This window comes from Danio rerio, chromosome 15 (genome assembly GCF_049306965.1).
Source record: "Danio rerio strain Tuebingen ecotype United States chromosome 15, GRCz12tu, whole genome shotgun sequence".
Taxonomy (NCBI): domain Eukaryota; kingdom Metazoa; phylum Chordata; class Actinopteri; order Cypriniformes; family Danionidae; genus Danio; species Danio rerio.
Genome location: NC_133190.1, coordinates 36,309,186 through 36,327,693, shown reverse-complemented (window position 1 = coordinate 36,327,693; position 18,508 = coordinate 36,309,186). Strand labels below are relative to the sequence as shown.

General features: G+C 34.4%; 2 protein-coding genes across 8 annotated transcripts in view; one reads left to right on the top strand and one right to left on the bottom strand.

Annotated features, from left to right (window-relative positions):
- The window catches only part of trmt9b (tRNA methyltransferase 9B), a 29,043-nt gene extending 23,828 nt beyond the window's left edge, over window positions 1-5,215 (top strand). For 2 of the 4 annotated variants that reach the window (XM_068213470.2, XM_073922757.1), the window contains exons 4-5: window positions 3,176-3,717; window positions 3,817-5,215. In XM_068213470.2, coding sequence (XP_068069571.1) covers window positions 3,176-3,717; window positions 3,817-4,086 — 812 coding nt within the window. In that variant the 3' untranslated portion in view covers window positions 4,087-5,215. 4 annotated transcript variants of the gene reach the window in all.
- Window positions 5,216-6,139: 924 nt separating this feature from the next.
- On the bottom strand, window positions 6,140-18,492 carry hdac12 (histone deacetylase 12). 4 transcript variants are annotated; one of them, XR_012390948.1, is made up of 9 exons: window positions 18,218-18,492; window positions 17,901-18,044; window positions 17,690-17,823; window positions 15,243-15,266; window positions 13,175-13,414; window positions 10,506-10,656; window positions 6,860-6,971; window positions 6,636-6,778; window positions 6,140-6,386 (listed from the first exon to the last, which is right to left on the bottom strand). XR_012390948.1 is itself a non-coding variant. In XM_073923878.1 (9 exons), the coding sequence occupies exons 4-9, from the start codon at window positions 15,249-15,251 to the stop codon at window positions 6,363-6,365; spliced, it is 684 nt and encodes a 227-aa protein (XP_073779979.1). In that variant the 5' UTR covers window positions 15,252-15,266; window positions 17,690-17,823; window positions 17,901-18,044; window positions 18,218-18,492; the 3' UTR covers window positions 6,140-6,362. The 4 variants fall into 4 exon arrangements, 2 of the variants coding, with proteins under 2 accessions (XP_073779979.1, XP_001920667.4); XR_012390947.1 differs by having other exon boundaries at window positions 13,175-13,371; window positions 15,243-15,275; window positions 17,697-17,823; XM_073923878.1 differs by having other exon boundaries at window positions 6,860-6,976.
- Between the last annotated feature and the right edge of the window lie 16 nt (window positions 18,493-18,508).

Sequence of the window (18,508 nt, the reverse complement as noted above, 5' to 3'; positions counted from 1 at the left end):
GCAAATCTTTCATCTGGGGCAGTATGGTGATGACTTGTTTGTATATGACAATATTCTCCCCTTTTCGCCTGTAGTGTTTTTGTCTTAAGTAGAAATGGAGCGCACACAGATAAAGTAGAAGTGTAGAAATGGTGCGGCTGATTTCAGCTTGATGAGGTGTTTCTAGGCTACAGGAGATGAGCGGTTGGTAAAGGAGGTCTGGGGAGTGTTTGTTGTCAGGAAAAACGTCGGGCTCACCTGGCAACCCCTCGTGAGTCCTCGGAGAGAAGATTAATGTCCATTGATGAGATCACGCTCTCATAATGGTTTAAAGGCTCTGAAAGGCCCTCGAAAATCATGAAACAACACACGCTATTATTCAGTTGGCTCTCTGCATTCATGGTGGTTGTATTTTTCACAGGTCTTATTATTATTTACAAAGCGCTTTGTGGTTTATGTCAGTTTTTTTTTAATAAATTATATATATAATATTTCTAAAATAAAAATTTGTAATATTTTTCTGATGTATTCTATACACTCACCGGCCACTTTATTAGGTACACCACACTAGTACCAGGTTGGACCCTCTTTTGCCTTTTAGAACTGCTTTAATTCTTTATGGCATAGATTCAACAAGGTATAATGTCCACATTGACATGCTAGCATTACGCAGTTACTGCATATTTATCGGCTGCACGTTCATACTGCGAATCTCCCATTCCATCCACATCCCAAAGGTGCTCTATTGGGTTGAGATCTGGTCATTGGTTTCTTGAACATGACAATGAGTTCACTGTTCTCAAATGGCCTTCACAGTCTGAGAGGATTCGTGCTTTATGGCATGGCACATTATCCTGCTGGAAGTAGCCATCAGAAGATGGGTACACTGTGGTCATAAAGGGATGGACATGGTCAGCAATAATATTTAGGTAGAGTGTTGCGTTGACACGATGCTCAATTCAAACTAATGGGCTCAAAGTGTGCCAAGAAAATATCCCTCCACACCATTATACCACCACCAGCAGCCTGAACTGTTCATACAAGGCAGGATGGATCCATGCTTTCATGGTGTTGACTCGAAATTCTGACCCTATCGCTTCAATGTCACAGCAGAAATGGAGACTCATCAGACCAGGCATCGTTTTTCCAATCTTCTATTGTCCAATTTTGGTGAGGCTGTGCAAATTGTAGCCTCAGTTTCCTGTTCTTCTTTCCCATTCTGATGAACTGAAGCAGATCATCTTGACCATGTGTACTTGCCTAAATGCATTGAGTTGCTGCCATGTGATTGGCTGATTAGAAATTTGTGTTAACAACTAGTATGACAGGTGTAGCTAATAAAGTGGCTGGTGAGTGTATATATGATTAAAGATAATATAATAATGTAATAATAATATGAGTGAATGAACTAATTACAATTACTAATGTAAAAGTACTAGTTTAGTTAGAATGTACTTTAGTTCGACTTCAGTTTACGGCATACACTCAAAAACATATAATTTTTTTACTTGTTTAAAATACTTAATTAAAATGAGCTGAAATAACATGTTTGGGATTTCATTGGGACAACTTAATTTCCTTATGTTCAATCCACAAAAATTTGTTAAAAGTGTTAAGTTAACTTTAATCAATTTGTGTTGAGACAATATGAATGAATTCTGCATTTTTTACAGTGTAAGTACTTAAATTACTTCAGTAAACGATATTTCATTTTCAATATATTTCATTTATTCATTCATTGATTTTCTTTTTTTCGTCATACGTTTTACGCAGCGGATTCCCCTTCCAGCTTTAACTGATCACTAGGAAACATCAATACACACTTATTCACACACATACACTGTGGACAATTTAGCTTACCCAATTCACCTATACCGCATGTCTCCGGAGCACCCGGAGGAAACCCACGCGGTCACGGGAAGAATATGATATTATAATTTTAAAATGTCAGATTTATTTGAGATGAATATTGTTATTGTTAGTAGTAGTATCAGCAGTAGTGGTAATAAATAATATATATTTTATAATTATAACTAGTTAAGTATTAAGTTTATTTATTGTCAATATATTTTTACTATTAACCACTAACATCATAATACCATAATAAAAAATCCTGAGGCAAAAATTTCTATTAATCTAATAATTCATTCTCTATATTGTAAAACCCAACAGTTACAAAAATACATGAATGAAATGATGCAGTGTACGCCATGACTAAATAATACATTTTCTTAAAATTTGTTGCATGCATTCTAAAACTATGATACTGCAGTATGGATAAAACTCAATGTCATAAATATTTAATGCGTATATAAAATTTACGCAGTTGTTATTTTAATAACGTTAAGCAAAACGGAACATACTCTTAATTATGTGTTTTTACGAATTCCAACATCTGCGATCGGAAAAGACAGATTTTTCTTTTGCCTGTTTGTATACGACTTATAAATTTACGCTGGGTGTACTTTACAAACACGAAATGCAGTTCACCACGGACATGACGACCTGATTACCAGTATGAATCAAAAAGCGACACTCCACTGTCAAAATAATGTAACCACACGGCTGGGCACTCGAGCTCTCACACACAGTCTCAGGTAAGATTTTTGTTTTGTTATGCTCATGACAGACATTTCTTTAAGAGGGAATAACAGAAATCTTGAATGCCCAGGCATTTTGCTCGGTGGGCTTCCTTCAGTCAGGATGCAGGATCTCATCACGCAAGTGCACCATTGCGATCGATGGCTTTCACTTGTTTATTAATGCCTGTTACAGCGGTGATGTAGTTTTGACAGCAGAGTGTCGCATTTTAATTTGTAAATGTAATAAGGTCATCATGTCCATAGTGAAACTGTATTTTGTGTTCGTAAAGTACAACCACCGTAAATTTATAAGTCGTATACAAACAGACAAAAGAAAATGTCGTATCTGTGTCTGTTCAATCACAGATTAGGGAATTGTACCCTCGTAAAATTAAGGGTACGTTCCGTTTTCCTTAAAGTTTTTACAAAATTTTACAAAATTTTCACACAATTTTTATGACAGCGATTTTATTCCATACTGCAGCATTTTGAGTAAGCCCCAATTTAATTTAATGTAATTTAATTTAATTTTAGGGCACACTATTACTTTAAATACCTTGACTGCACTATAACACATCAATGACCTATCAATACAATCTCTTTTAATTACCCAGTCATCCACCACATGTCCACCAAAGAGCGGCGTATCCGAGCAATAAAAGAGATGGCGAGAACTCTGCGCGTCGGAGGACGGATCATGATCTACGTTTGGGCCATGGAGCAGAAGAGGCGCAAGTTTGAGAAGCAGGACATCTTTGTTCCCTGGAACCCCAATCCTCCTTTATCTCCTGCCCTCAGAGGAACCAGACAGCGAGGCGACGGGACCCAAAGCGTGAGCGATGAAACTGCATCCGGCGACAAGTACAGGAAAGTGAGAAGCACATCCTCCATGTTGGACGAAGGTGACTTGATCAGTCCCAGTCAACAGAAACAGCAGAGGCTTTGGTTCTTCTCCAGATCTTTGGATTCTGTGCTGGATTTCGGCAGCTTGACTCTCTCCCGTTCCTCCTCCAGCACTTTACAAACTGAAACAGTGGAAAACCGAAACCGACGAGGCAGTGGTCGAGGTCTTATAAGGCAGATGTCCAGTCTTTTTTCATCCTCTTCCAGAACTAGTCTAGAAGAAGATGTCTTCATCTCGGATTCCAATGAAACGGTGCGTAAAATAGACAATAGAAGTGCTGGCAATGGAAATGTGGAGCTTGTTCATGAATGTTCCTCTGTTCCACTGCCTGATTTGGTCTCCTACCTAAAGGACCAGTCGAATCTTGAAGGACAAGAGGAGGAATCGAGTCTGCGAGAGCCTTTGCGGAGGAAGGAAAGTTCTTCGTCTCTTCTGGAAGTCGAAGGGATGAAAGGAGAGCAGCCGAAAGACTCTTGTTTGCGGTACTATCATGTATTCAGGGAAGGAGAACTGACACAGTTGATCCAAAACCATGTGGATGATCTCCATGTTCTGCACACTTTCTTGGACCATGCTAACTGGTGCGTGGTGGCTGAGAAGATCCAGGTTTGGAAGGTTTAAATTGAATTTTAATGGTTTTAGGTTCTGTTTTAGTTTGAGATTTTTAAGTATTGTGACGTTGGGAGTGCTAATATTAAACGTTAACAGTATAAATGGCAATAAGCAGCGAGGTATTGATGCTCTGATGACCAACCTTGGTCCTAAATGTAACGTTTAGGCTAGTCTTAATATGAAAACGGATAAACTAAATTTAATATTCATCTCGCTGTGGCATTTTAAAGGGATAGTATATGCCAAAATGGAAAAATTTACTGTAAGTTTACCTCACCCTCAGGCCATCCAAGATTTATTGTTTGGTAGAACATTTGCTGAAACTAAATACAAGCTAAATTCAAGTCTATTCGGACTTTTAGAGTCCAAAATATGTGTACAGGTAGCACAAAATTATTACCTATGGCTTCTGACGTAACTATGATGTCTTATAAAGTTGAAGGATCATTGTGTGAAAGAAGTTAAACATTATTTACATCAGTCAGGAGCCACGTGCTTTCATTTTGTTTTGTCTATACAAGTTTTTTGACTCTCAAAGTGTTGTACTTGAGTAAAAAATCATCTTGGATATCCTGGGGGTGAGTAAAATAACATAGAAATTTTCATTTTAGGGTGAACTACAGCTTTAATTTTCGATGTTGTTTGGTTTTAGTTAAAAATAATCGACTTGCACTGATTTTAATGGTATATCACTGTTAGCTGTCTTCAGCAACGCCTGCCTGAAACAGAAAGCATAGCACATTGTTTTTTTGAACCAAACAATGTAAGCACATAACTAGAGTTTTCTTATTGAATGCTCTTCGCGTGTTTGTCTGTGTAGGTGTTGTGTTGTGCGGTTAATATTTTACCATATAGCTGTCGTGTTGTGGTGGTCTGAAGATTTTAAACAAGGTTTTAAATAGTCGACTGCTTGTTTATCAATTGCACATAAATTCCCGTCTTGAAAACTTGAACAATGAAACATGTTTGTGCCTGTGTTGTTGTGAATTGTGTTTGTTTGTGTGTGTGTTTGTATTGGTGTACCTTGACCATGTCAATGTCACAACAAAATCTTTAATTTTCCCTTAAACTTGAACCATTTTTATGTGTATTTTTGACTTCAAAATAATAAAAAGTACTATATTTTGTTTTTATCAAACCTACTGGCTCAAATTCATTTGTCTCTTTAGTGAATTATTTTATAAAAACACATTATTACTGTATAAAATCATTTACCAGCAAGCTTCTTTTGTTTAATAGAAATGTAGCAGTCTTGGCTAAAACGAGACTAAATTTGGGCTGTCAGTGAACATCTAATAGACGTCTAACAATAGTCCGATAAAAGACTAGTTATCAAATAGACTAGATTTCATGTGTACCCTTTCATTCCTGTCTATTTGATGACTTGTCTATTTTTGGACTATTGTTAGACGTCTATTAGATCTTCACTGACAGCCCAAATTTAGCCTTGTTTTACCCAAGATGTCTGTCTATTAGACATGTTTTAAGCACAAAATTGTTTTGTGGGTTATAAGAAAATGTATGTAGTTAGTAAAGTTGGTATTATTATTAATATAATTTTTAAATCTTCTAAAGTACCAAGGTTTTAGCTGACATGCTGGTTCAAATGCATATCTTTTTAGTGAAAGGCAATTTTTCTTTATGTTATTAAAATAATTTAATTATTTTATTATCTACAAAGATATACAAAAAACTGTATGATCACTAGCTAAAATTAATGTCTTTTAAAAGAAATAGGTAATTATTTACAGTGTTTAATTATTTAATTTGATCACTTAATAATAAAATTTAAATGTAAAATATATATTATATATATTTAATATAATATTATATATATATATATATATATATATATATATATATATATATATATATATATATATATATATATATATATATATAAATTGGACTTGTCTTTTAGAATTACATTTTAAATTAAAATTTTAAATATATATATATATATATATATATATATATATATATATATATATATATATAGATAAGGCTAATATTTTATATATTAAAAAGCTAAAACAATACTAGAGGTGCAAAACATAGATTATCTCTTGAAAAAATCTGTCATTTTTATTCATAAAATCAATTGCAATGAAACCGCAGAACGTTCCCTTGTTCCTCATTGGGGGAATATACATAAATTACATATCTAAATTACTGAAACCATTTACAAGTATATAAAGATCCTCGACATTTTACTTATGCATACACAATTAAACTGAATATTTTCTTCTATGATTGTTGAATCTCATTTTATTTCCATCCTGGAGTTAAAGTCCATGTTCCCTCCAAACCTAAGAGCAAAGATATGAACCTTTAAAAGCATATAAACCTCAGACAGTGCAATACTTTACATTTAGGTGACTTAAAGGGACAGAAAGTGTGTGTTTTATACATGTCATATGTTCCGATTTAAATAATAATAAAAGAATAAGATTAACTAAAAAAGGGGGAAAAATATGTAAATAATCTAATAAGCAATAACAAGCCTGTCAGCTCCATGAAATCCCACATTATCCTCATTGTGGATTCTGCATGCTCACCTTTAATGCAGCTCTGTGAATTATTGAGTGCCTGCGTGCCAGTCGATCAATATCTCTGGAATAGCCTCCTCCAATGACAGTGGCCACAGGAATGCCGCTTTTAACAACTGTGTGAAGCACATAGAGATCCCTCCGGTAAAGTCCTGCGTTGAGTAAAAAGTACAACATTGAATAATCAGTTGCATTTTGCGATTTTAGATGTGTTACAGAATGAACAAATTCACCTTCATCAGTGAGTCGAAGCTTTCCTAGTTCATCATCCCAGTGCGGATCCACACCAGAATCATACAACACCAGATCCGGCCTGAAAGACTCCAGTAGCCAAGGAAGATGTTCCTGGACTTGCATAATACAACAGATAGGTGTATATTTTATCAAGAGTTTTTCTTAAAGGGGCAGTAGGTGATTGTTTTCAGTAACATGTTTTGTTGTGCTGGTTGAAAGACTCTTCACATTCCAATAGTAATCATGATTTGATTTACTACAGGCAGCAAAGAAGCAATAACAGAAAACCAGGCAAGGATCAAACACGGAATGACTAGACAGGATTAACGCTTTGTGATGCTACAATAATAGTGAACAAGACTAAGCCCAAAAGTGTTTGTGCATGGCGTATAAATAGAACTTGTAATCAATAAGCAGCTCCCGCAGCTGTGTGTGTGTGTGGGTAATCAACGGAAAACCAGAACAGTTGTGTGTGAGGTACATTACAGGAATTGTAGTCCATATGGTGACGGGATTGTAAGTGAAGGTGTATAATTCCCTGCGATCTACAAGCCTGGATCGCTGGCGATTGTGATACTAATGCCGAGTTCAGACTGCATGATTTTAGCCCCGATTTTGACTCGCCGACAGGTTTTGTGAAGTCGTTGACAAATGCCTGAAATCAAAGGCAAATCGGTGCTCGTGCACCTGAGTGACAATCACACAGTATGAACTATCAAAGATACGACCTGAGAGAATCTCCGATGAGTCGCTGATGCCCGTGAGATATTTGGCATGCTAAATATCTGGAGCTGTCGGCGATTCAGATCATGCTGTGTGAAATGAGTTTTGACTGAAAATAACATCGGCGATCGCCTACAGCCAATGAGAAAGCAGCATTCACTAGTGTGTGTGTACCTGCAGGCCAGCGGGAGGTTGAGGGAGAAGTTAAAAGCGATCATTTTCGGTTTATTTGGACCCAAGAAATGGAGGGAAAAACTAGTTGAGGTTTGACAGGAGCACACACACGGGTTTGACGTTTCATACAGAAAGTTAGAAAAGAAAGTTGAGGAGAAATTGCTAATTCCTTTCAAACCCAGGTGAGCAAATATGTACATTTTCTACCCCATTAAAGGCTTCTTTTTTGTTATGTAGTTAATAACAAAAGATATATTACGTGTTTTTGGCTGTGAGACGAAGTTTGAACGAAGTTGTCTGCAATTCTTCCTATTAAAAAATTATGCAGTCTGAACTCGGCATAAGTTACTTTTCAAACAAAAGAATTAGAAAAGAAATTAAAATAATATTTTTGATGCAATCAATAATGAATATTTTTTTAAGTAACCTATCCAACACTAGTACTGTACCTAGGTTTATGTGGCTTTAAGGGCAATTTGTTTATTTATTTTTTCTCTCTCTACCAAAGAAGTTCTAATTTTTGCGACTGTTTTAGATCTTGTAGAACAGGGGTCTCAAATTTAAATAGGCGGGGGGCCATTTCAGTGACTGACAAATCATAGGAGGGCCGTTTAAACATTCAAGTACAAGAAAAAAGTGGAAACCTGACATAATTAATGCATCTTAGGACAACAGACATGACGTTTATACTTTAAGTATTACCTGTCACTATTGATAAAGCAAATCAGTAGGTGTATCGTATCACACATCAGCTGTTGAAATCTATATCTGCGGTAGTGTGAGGTCGAGTGTTAGACACGCACTCAGTCATTCTTAAACAGAGTATATGCAGTCAAAACTCAAACTTTTTGTTTATTGTTGTAAATATTGAATGGGGAGTTTAAATTGCTATGAAAATACTACAAATAATAGACATAATAATACATTTTTGTTCTGTTCCAACTGATTGTATTGTCCCAATAGCGTAACAACAGCAGAAAGCAGTTTATGTAATTTAAGTGACTTTACTGAGGGGGAAGTATGTACATATTCACATTTACTGTAACAAGTTCAATTCAACTAGCAGTACAATTTTACTAATGTACATAGTTTTTATGCAAATCTTAATATGCATATGAGGAAAATCTATTAAAGGAGACCATTTGAATCAATTATTAGCAAATTAATCATATTTGTTACACCACCAACATGATTTGTAAGCCATGAAGAAGTGTTTGTACAACAAAATACAGGCGGTATAAAACTGATAATAATCAAACAACCCTTGAATATTTACAAAAATAGAGCTTTATCAATAAAGCAGTTACGGACATGTATTTCAACATTTAAATCAGCCACAGAATTAAAATGCATGCGTGTTACGCCTCCTTTCCACTGCACACGACAAACAACAAGTGACAGACCGGAAGTTATTCATTTTCAATGGAGAGTAGTCCGGGAGCTGCATGGAGTTCGATCATCTCCGTATGCGGATAATTCAGATCCAAATTGAGCTGCGGATCTGTTGACATATTTGAACTCCTGCGACTAGACCGTATGTGACCGGCCGACTGGATGTGATGTATTTCAGTGCTGTCCAAGCAGGTCCGTGTGCGCGAGATGAGAAATTATAATTTTTTTTGTCATTTTTTGAATAAGAAAAAGTTTTTTATATATATATATATATATATATATATATATATATATATATATATATATATATATATATATATAAATAACTTTTTCTGATATATAAACATTTCTATTGATAAATGTTAGTAATAAAGTACTAATAATAAATTTTTTATGCTGTCTTCACATTCCCTCCAATATTTTTTGTGGTCTGAGTTTCTAGTATTCATCCATTCATTCAACCACGGTGAATGCGCAGAGAATAATGGCTCTTGCTTTTGCACTGCTTTATTTTGAACACTGTGAGAACAGTCACGTGCAGTGGAAAGGCGACTTTACTCTCGACCATACACTGAGAGAAAATGAAAGTAAAACTAATCTGAATGCAGTAATTTTAATGTCCAGTAGGGTCAAACACACAAGTAGCTAGAGGCGACTGCACATTAATGATACTGGTTCAAAAAATATGTTATGTCACCAGTTTGAGACCCCTTTTGTAGAAGTTCTATTCCTAATGACTAGGAAAAATAAACAGCAGAAATCTGTCAAAATACTTGCTCTAAAACCTAGTGTGTTCATGACTAAACATAAAAAGTAGATTAATATAACAAGAAAATATTCATTTGCAGCGTAAGCAGAATAAGGAGCTGTTTTTAACATCTAAAAATTAATGGAAGTAAATGAGACCGGAGGTCTGAAGTCAAAAAGATTCAATAATACAACATTTCAAAGAAACATTTGTTCTATTGTATTTACTTATTTTAACATTTATGAATGTACATTTGATGTTTACTTATTTATTACCTATTCCTTAATGTCATTCACCATCTTATTTGTTAAGTATTGAATCAGACACTGGAACTACTAAAACAAAGAACTATAGATTTGTGCAGGAAGAAATACTTAACAATTTGTTTCAGGGAGCTCAGAATCAGGTCTCTCTTCTGATAAACAATATCGTTTAGAATCCATTTTGATCTTTGAATCCTTTTACCGACCTTTTAAATTCACTATCAGCTACATTATGAAATGTTATACATACAATAAAAGCATAATGTGTCACTTTAAATGTATTTAAAAGTAAGAAATGATCTGTTTCTGTGTATGCGCAAGCTACATATAAGTGAAATCAAATACCTCTGGAAAGATACTCTCTGTCTTCAGTGCCATCTTCCAAACTGACATCGAGGTCACTCTGCTGTTTCCGCAAAGGAAAGTTTCTCTGACAATGCACCGAGAAGGTAAAAACACTGGGCTCGTCCTTAAAGATGAATGCTGTGCCGTCACCCTGGTGATTGGAGGAAAGGAAAACATCATTTATAATTGAGGAAAACAGCAGCATTTCGGTCAGTACAACAAAAGAAAGATTCTCTTTGATTTTCAGATGCAAATAATTCATCCGCTGTTATCGAAATATGACTTTAAAGAGGTAGTTCACACAAAATCGAAAATTGTCATCATTTACTCGCACTTCACTTGTCACAGACTTGTTTCTGTTGAACGGAAGAAAAATGTTTACTGAAAAATGTTTTGAAAATGTTAACTATTGAATTCTATAGCATGTTTTTCCTACAATAAAAAGTCAATGGTTAACATTTTTCGAAATATCTTCTTTTGTGTTTAACAGAAAAAACCTTGTAAATGTCTGGAACCACTTGAGGGTAAGTAAATAGTAGGGCTGCACAATTTTGGGGAAACTGACATTGCGATTGTTTTATTTTTACATGCTGTATATTGCGATATTGAATATATCTTTTAACCATATGAAATAAATAGGTCTGTTTGGAAAGAATTCATAATTTTTTTCGATGCACTGGGAGGATTTTGTAGGGAAGCACATCTACATAGAATATAATAAAGCAATCACAAACATTGAGAAAAAACAGTAGAGCAACGATACTGTACAAATAAAATAAACAGTGCTTTATGATTTTCTGGAAGTACAGCAAAATTTAGATACAAATATTTAATAATCAAATAAATAATCTTCATTGTGTGTGTGTGTATATGTATATATATATATGTATATATGTGTGTATATGTATATATATATATATATATATATATATATATATGTATATATATATAAATGTATATATAAATGTGTGTGTGTATATATATATATATATATATATATATATATATATATATATATATATATATATATATATATATATATATATATATAAATGTGTGTATGTGTATATATATGTGTATGTATGTATGTATGTATATACACACACACACACACACACACACACACACACACACACATATATATATATACACGGTGGGCCATTTTTATGGATCTTAATAAAATGGGAATGGTTGGTGATGTCAACGTCCTGTTTGGGGCACATTAGTATATGTGAGGGGGCTTGTAAATAACTCATGAAAGAATAAAGTTATTTTTAAAACCAAACACACCATTGTTTATTTATTTATTATTATTATTTTTTTTTGTGTGTGAGATTCCCAATAAGTTTATTAAGGTGTATCCATTTAATGGCCCACCCTGTAGATACAGTGGGGGAAATAAGTAATGAACACATTATGTTTCTCAGAAAACTTATTTCTAAAGGTGCTGTTGACTTAAAATTCTCACCAGATGTTGGTAACAACCAAATAAACCCATATATGCAATAAAAACATAAACATAATAATTAGTACAAATTAAGTTATGCATAGTAAAATGAAATGACACAGAAAAATAGTATTGAACACATGAAGAAAAGAAGGTCTAGAAAGGCAGTGAAAGCCCAGAAGGCAGCTAAAATCTCTTAGAGGTTCTTCAATAACCTTCTGCCCTTCATCATTGTAAATGAACATCAGCTGCTTCAGTCCAACATTTACATTAGCAGGATGATGAAGATGAAACCAGAGTGGACATTTCATGTAGACAATAGCTGCATCCCAAATCGCATACTTATGCACTATTCTACGCCATTTTCTAGTATAAATAGTGTAAGTAGTGTGTTCACACTGAAAACTCTAAAAATAATAAGTGCACTTTAATTACCTGGATGATGCACTCATTCAGCCGCTAAAATTAAGTGTGTAATGATGGACGATTCATGCACTCAACGACCGCAGGTTTGCTCACGTAGCGAAGAGCTATCAGGCGCACATGTTGGATACCTTTATTTATTTTGGATGGTGAAAGCAAAATTTTCCTAGGAGAGTAATTATAGCGCCTCCCGATGGTGAATGCGTTTATACTCATGGCAGGTATTATTTGATAGTTTAGTCATTTATTTCACTGATTTGGCAACCGTCAAACGTCATCAGGGTAACAGTTTGAATTTCCGCTTGGTAAAAAAAAAAACAGTGTTCCATTTGGGACAACACTACATTCATGTACTATGCTGTTGAGTGTGTAAGTGTATAAGTACATAGTGTATAGTGTGCCATTTGAGACGCAGCTTTTGATCCAAAACACAACAAAGGATACTCAAATGCTTTTAGAGAAAGAAAATCAAGCTCTAGAATGGCCCAGCCAATCACCTGACTTGAATCTAATAGAATAGGATCCAATAGTACTGGAATCCAATAGAAAATACAAATTATAGATCAAATTTGATGGACGAGACTCACAGAACTATCAAGATTTTTACACTGTTAAAGTCTGTGAGAAACTCACACCTGAGCACTTCATGTGACTAAATGAGAGGTGTCTAATAATGTAATACCGGTAAATATTGGGTATACACATATTGTGATAACGATATATTGTGCAGTCCTCGTATATAGTGATTGTAAATGTAATTTTTTGTGTGAACTATCCCTTTAAGGGTTGATATGTGTACCTGATGTACGTCCAGATCCACGATGAGAATCTTCCTCTTGGGTGTGGGCTCGGAGATCAAGTGCTTAGCTGTGACAGCCAGGTCATTGAGAAGGCAGAAGCCCGAGCCGTGGCTGGGAAAGGCATGATGGGTTCCTCCGGCTGTGCTGCAGGCCAATCCTCTCTGCAGAGCGATCTGTCCCGCCAACAGCGTCCCACCTGGACCACATCTCACAGCAGACAAATACATTACATCACACTTCTGAAGAGGCAAGACAGCACAACAATACAGCTTCACAGCAAAAGCACTCAGGTATGCTTTATATGTAACAAAAAAAAGGATGATTAAACAATTTACATACAGTGCTGAAGATGGCAATTTAGAGACAAAAAAATTTGGGATATCATAATCAAATGAAGCTTAGCCAAACTATAAATTATTAAATTAATAATAACTTGTATATATAGTGCTTAAGATAAATGAGTACAGCTTATTTTGAAAATGAATATTTTTATCTATTTCTGAGTGAATATGGGTAAGAAATAGAAAGATAATACAATTTAGTTCAAGCAAAATACGAAAATAAAATTACAAACTACAAAATTTAAACTAAATTGTTAACATTTTTTTGTTTCTCATTTTGCTCTTTAATTTTTTTATTTAATATTTTTCTTAACATAACTTTGGGTGAAATAATTTTGGACTGTTATAAGTTTTTTTTGTTAGATATGCTCCAGATTTGGCTTTAGTACTGACTAACCTAATGTATATGCACAAATATAATAAGACTTTTCACATTTCCGGGTTTTTCAGTAGCGGATGGCGTCATAGTTGGGTAAACTTAAGAATGCTGTAAATCGAAGAGTACAGCAAATAATTTGTTTACAATCCTGTTTGCTGAAATAATAAAAGAAAAATTACAAGATGGTGTTATGAAGTCTCTCAGAAAAATGAAAAAATTGTGAGACTGATGATGAATAATATAAAATTTACTGTCAGCCCCATAGATGCAGCATTACAGACACCTCGTGTAATTCATTTTTTGTTTTTGTTGATGCAAAGATGATATAATACATTCATAAATGCATATAAAAGAATTTAAGATTCTGATTAATCTTAAAAACGCTTCCTAACAGTCTTGTAAAAATGGTCCATATCGTAGAGTTTCATATAGAAAACCTTCATTTAAATGAGTGATTTGTGGGAGGTGTACTTATATATGTTGAGCGCTGTATATATGTGCACGTGTGTGTGCGCGCATGCACTGATTTGGAAGGTTTCTGATGACACCCATTTGAAAAATGACATGGTTATAGCCTGGGTATTACAATGTTAAAGTGGTGTATGAGGACATGCTCTGTGTCCTTTTTATTGTTAAAAATTGTTAAAAATAGAATGTTTAAGGATTCTTTTGAAATTCAAAACTTGCTATAAGTTTCCAGTGAGGGTTAGGTTTAGGATAAATGATAATAATGTTTATTTTATTTTCATATAAAGTTCATTATGCCTATGAGGAGTACTCACAAACCACCAATAGGCCAATCACCACCAATGTGTGTGTGGGTTCATGTGTTCATTATTTTTGAGTTGTTGCCACAAGAAAAAAACACAAAACTAAAATAAAAATGTAAATAATAGTTATAGATTAAAAAAAAAAAACTAATAAAACAATGACCAAAAACAAAAATAAATTAAAATATACACTAACTATATATATATATATATATATATATATATATATATATATATATATATATATATAGATAGATAGATAGATAGATAGATAGATAGATAGATAGATAGATAGATAGATAGAAATGCATTTTAATTTGCAATCAAATGTCATTAATATTTGTGCATACTCAAGTATTTATTTTTTATTTCAGTGTGTCAGTAATGATTACTTTGGGGAAATTTAAATAAAACTACACAATAAAATAAAAATATATACATTTACCATATTATTAACTAAATATAGTAAATATAACATTTTAAATAACATATTAGATGAAAAAAATTGTATAAAAATAAATATTAAAAATTTGACCCAGACATCCCCAAGGCCTACTCCATATACTAAATACCATACCTGTTTCATATCTGCAGCGCTGCACTAATCCAGGGGGCTATTCCAGAAAGCAGGTTATGTGACATACACGGGTAAGTTTGAGAGTAAGTAGGTGGATAACCTCAACTTTGGTTCCAAAATCGGAGGTAACTTCTGGGTATGTTAAGTAGCCATAGCAACTTACTCTCTGAAGATAACCTGCTCCGGAGCAGGTTATGTTCAGAGAGTAAGTTGCTATGTTTTAGAGTTTGTCTGTTTTAAAGAGTTTACTGAGCATTGCATGCTCTTTTGATGGGAATATTTATGGATATGGACACACAAATACAAGTTTTTTCGTTGTGAGAGGGTTATAAGTGCATAGTTTTTTTCATAACCAAATTCATAATGTCAGTGTATTTAACAAACCTTTTTGAAATCAAATGTGACAAACCCCGGGTCTGCGCTTACCATAAAAAACATTCAGTGCAGCTCTTTGTATTCGCGTCAGGGCATTTTAGGCAACTGTACAATGTGGCAGTAGGACCACCTGTACAGTATGCCTGACACTAAACTGTTTTTTACACTTTTGTACAGTTCCTTGGTCATAAATCACTGCGTATCATTACACAGAAGATTCAGAGCACGGCAATAGAGTAGTGGACAGTGCGTCGATAAAGAACAACGGAGCGCACAACGGAGTGAGTTCGAATCTCACATAAAGATTGTGTGTTTTTTCTCTCCTTCTGCACCCTCACATTTCTGTATAATATTATAAGTGGCAGCTTTGTCTTTTGTAGGAAAATATATCTATAATTTAAGATGTAGGACGTCGTTCTTATATATATACATTCACGCACACACACCTACATTTTTTAATATAATTTTTTTTCAGGGTTTCTAAATGCTATTGTGTGCATTAATTGCAGCCGATTTTAAAGCTCCATCAGTCACTAAAGGACACTGATAATATAAAATTTGTCCAAAGTATAAGTGTGCAGGTACAACTTAATTTTCTATCCTTAATCTTTTGATGTTTCAACTATTAAACTCATTACTGCTTCCACTTACCAGCTCATCACACACCCCACCTCATCACTATGTTGAGGCTAAATGGCTGATTTTCAGGAAATAATGATTCAAGTGTATAATACAAATATAGTAAAAAAAAACTATAAAGCAAATGTTGCTTAACACAATGTTTATTTTTATTATATTTGTATTATACAATAGAATCATAGGCACTACATTGTTACTTGCTGGAGGACAAAAGATACCCTTTTCTGCCTTATACGATGACACGTACCTGCAGCCTGACCCAGAGGAAATCTCAGTGACCCAAGCAGACAAAAAAGATGGAAGAGTGCTAAAAAAATATATAATTAGTCAAAAAACTATGTTTACTCAAATAGTTTGGTCTGTTCATTTCTTCACTTCCTGAAATAAAATGAATGATTTTGTACACTGCTTTACACACGCACCTTTAAACGTGTAACATATTTTTCATATACATTTCTCACCTTAAGTTGATGCTCATGTGACTTTATATTTGAAGATGGACCTTATACAGCTACTTTAGAATTTAAATATGTAGATAAAAGATTTTGTGATCCAAGAGTAATATTCAAATATGGAAAAGTGCAGAAAATTCTTACACTGCTTGTTAGTTGAGGCAGAAGGAACTTCGTCTGCATGCAAAATAAAAAGAACCTAAAGCTATCTGACAACAATCACTTACAACAGTGACAGAGTGTGTGGTTTAAGTCAAAAACTCAACCACTGAAAAGCCTTTATTATAGGACACAGCAGTTAGACAGGCCTCTTTCTATTAGCTGCATGTCAGAAAGCATATTCTAGAGTGTTAAATAAAGAGCTCCAGTAATTAAATATTACCTTTTATAATAATGTTTCTGTGTTTAATGACTTTGGACAGAGTTCTAGCTCCAGAAAGATTACAATTTCTATAAGCCTTATTGGTCAATACACATATTGTGGCCTTAAGAAATTAATGGAAGGAAAATTAAATGCATGAATGGTTACACAACATACTCAAAAAGGATGTTAAAGAGTAGTTTAATTTATCATTACAATAAAATGGAGGGTGGCATGTGTAATTTAATCAATTAATAAATTTTCTTATTATTTATTTTTTATTTTCTTATCTATTTCTTATTCTATATTTCTTTCCTTCGTTGAAGCAGATGTGTAATCTCTGTGTTTAAAACCTCCAGCTTCGACTCTGTAAAGTGCGTTGCCCTTTTTTTCTTACCGTGACTTTCTATGGTGACTCGTGAATTCGGCGATCTACTGAAAATGCCTTCAGGTGTGTGCCGTGCACGCGCATTAACCCGCGGTTATCTTCAGGAGGTTGATTTAACTAACTCTTGTCACCTGTTTTGGAACCAACATACTCGCGGTAAGCAGGTTTTGGGTAAATCAACCGAGAGTTTAGGTTTTAGCAGATGGTAAGTTAACCCAGCTTTCTGGAATACCCCCCAGAACTCCAGGGAAATCCGCTCCTTTTCTGATCTTTCTCACTGATTTTTCCACTAATAAAGTTGGACAGATACTCCTCAGTGTGCACACATCTCAAGAGCTCTTCTGAGGCAATCTTAGGAGCCCACACCTTTAATAAAGTATCTAATTTAGTTAATTAAATGATGCATATTATTTCAAGTTAAACATTCACTAAACAAATCCAACCTGCTTATCCGTTATGGCTTGATCTCTGAGCAAACTCTCCAGGATTTTGGGAAACTTTAACATTGGAAATCTGTGGTTTTCAGGGAGCTCACAGATAAATTTTACATGATGAACTATAGGAAGTGCTCTTGATTCCAGACAAATCTGAGAGAGAGAGAGAGAGAGAGAGAGAGAGAGAGAGAGAGAGAGAGAGAGAGAGAGAGAGAGAGAGAGAGAGAGAGATGCAAATGAGAGCTCTTATATGGTTAGTAAATGTCATGTCAGGACTAGTTTTACACTCCCAAGAGTTCGATGTGATTATATTGAGGAAATATTACATGTTCAGCGTTGAAAAACCTCCTCCATGTCCAATGCGCTGGGTTTTGCTTCTGAATTGTATCATTTTGAACCAAATGATTGTATTTAATAGCTGCTCTACATCTAGACTTTTGACATAAACGAAACATTGCTACGTAACAAGCTATGTAATGTTTTAAAACCGCGTGCAGTCACATAATCAACAACTAATATGTAAATAACGTCAATACATGTTATTAGAAATATACGCACGCAGGGATACAAAGTATATCCATAGCCGCCCCATTTGATGTGTGTACCAATGGTGTGTA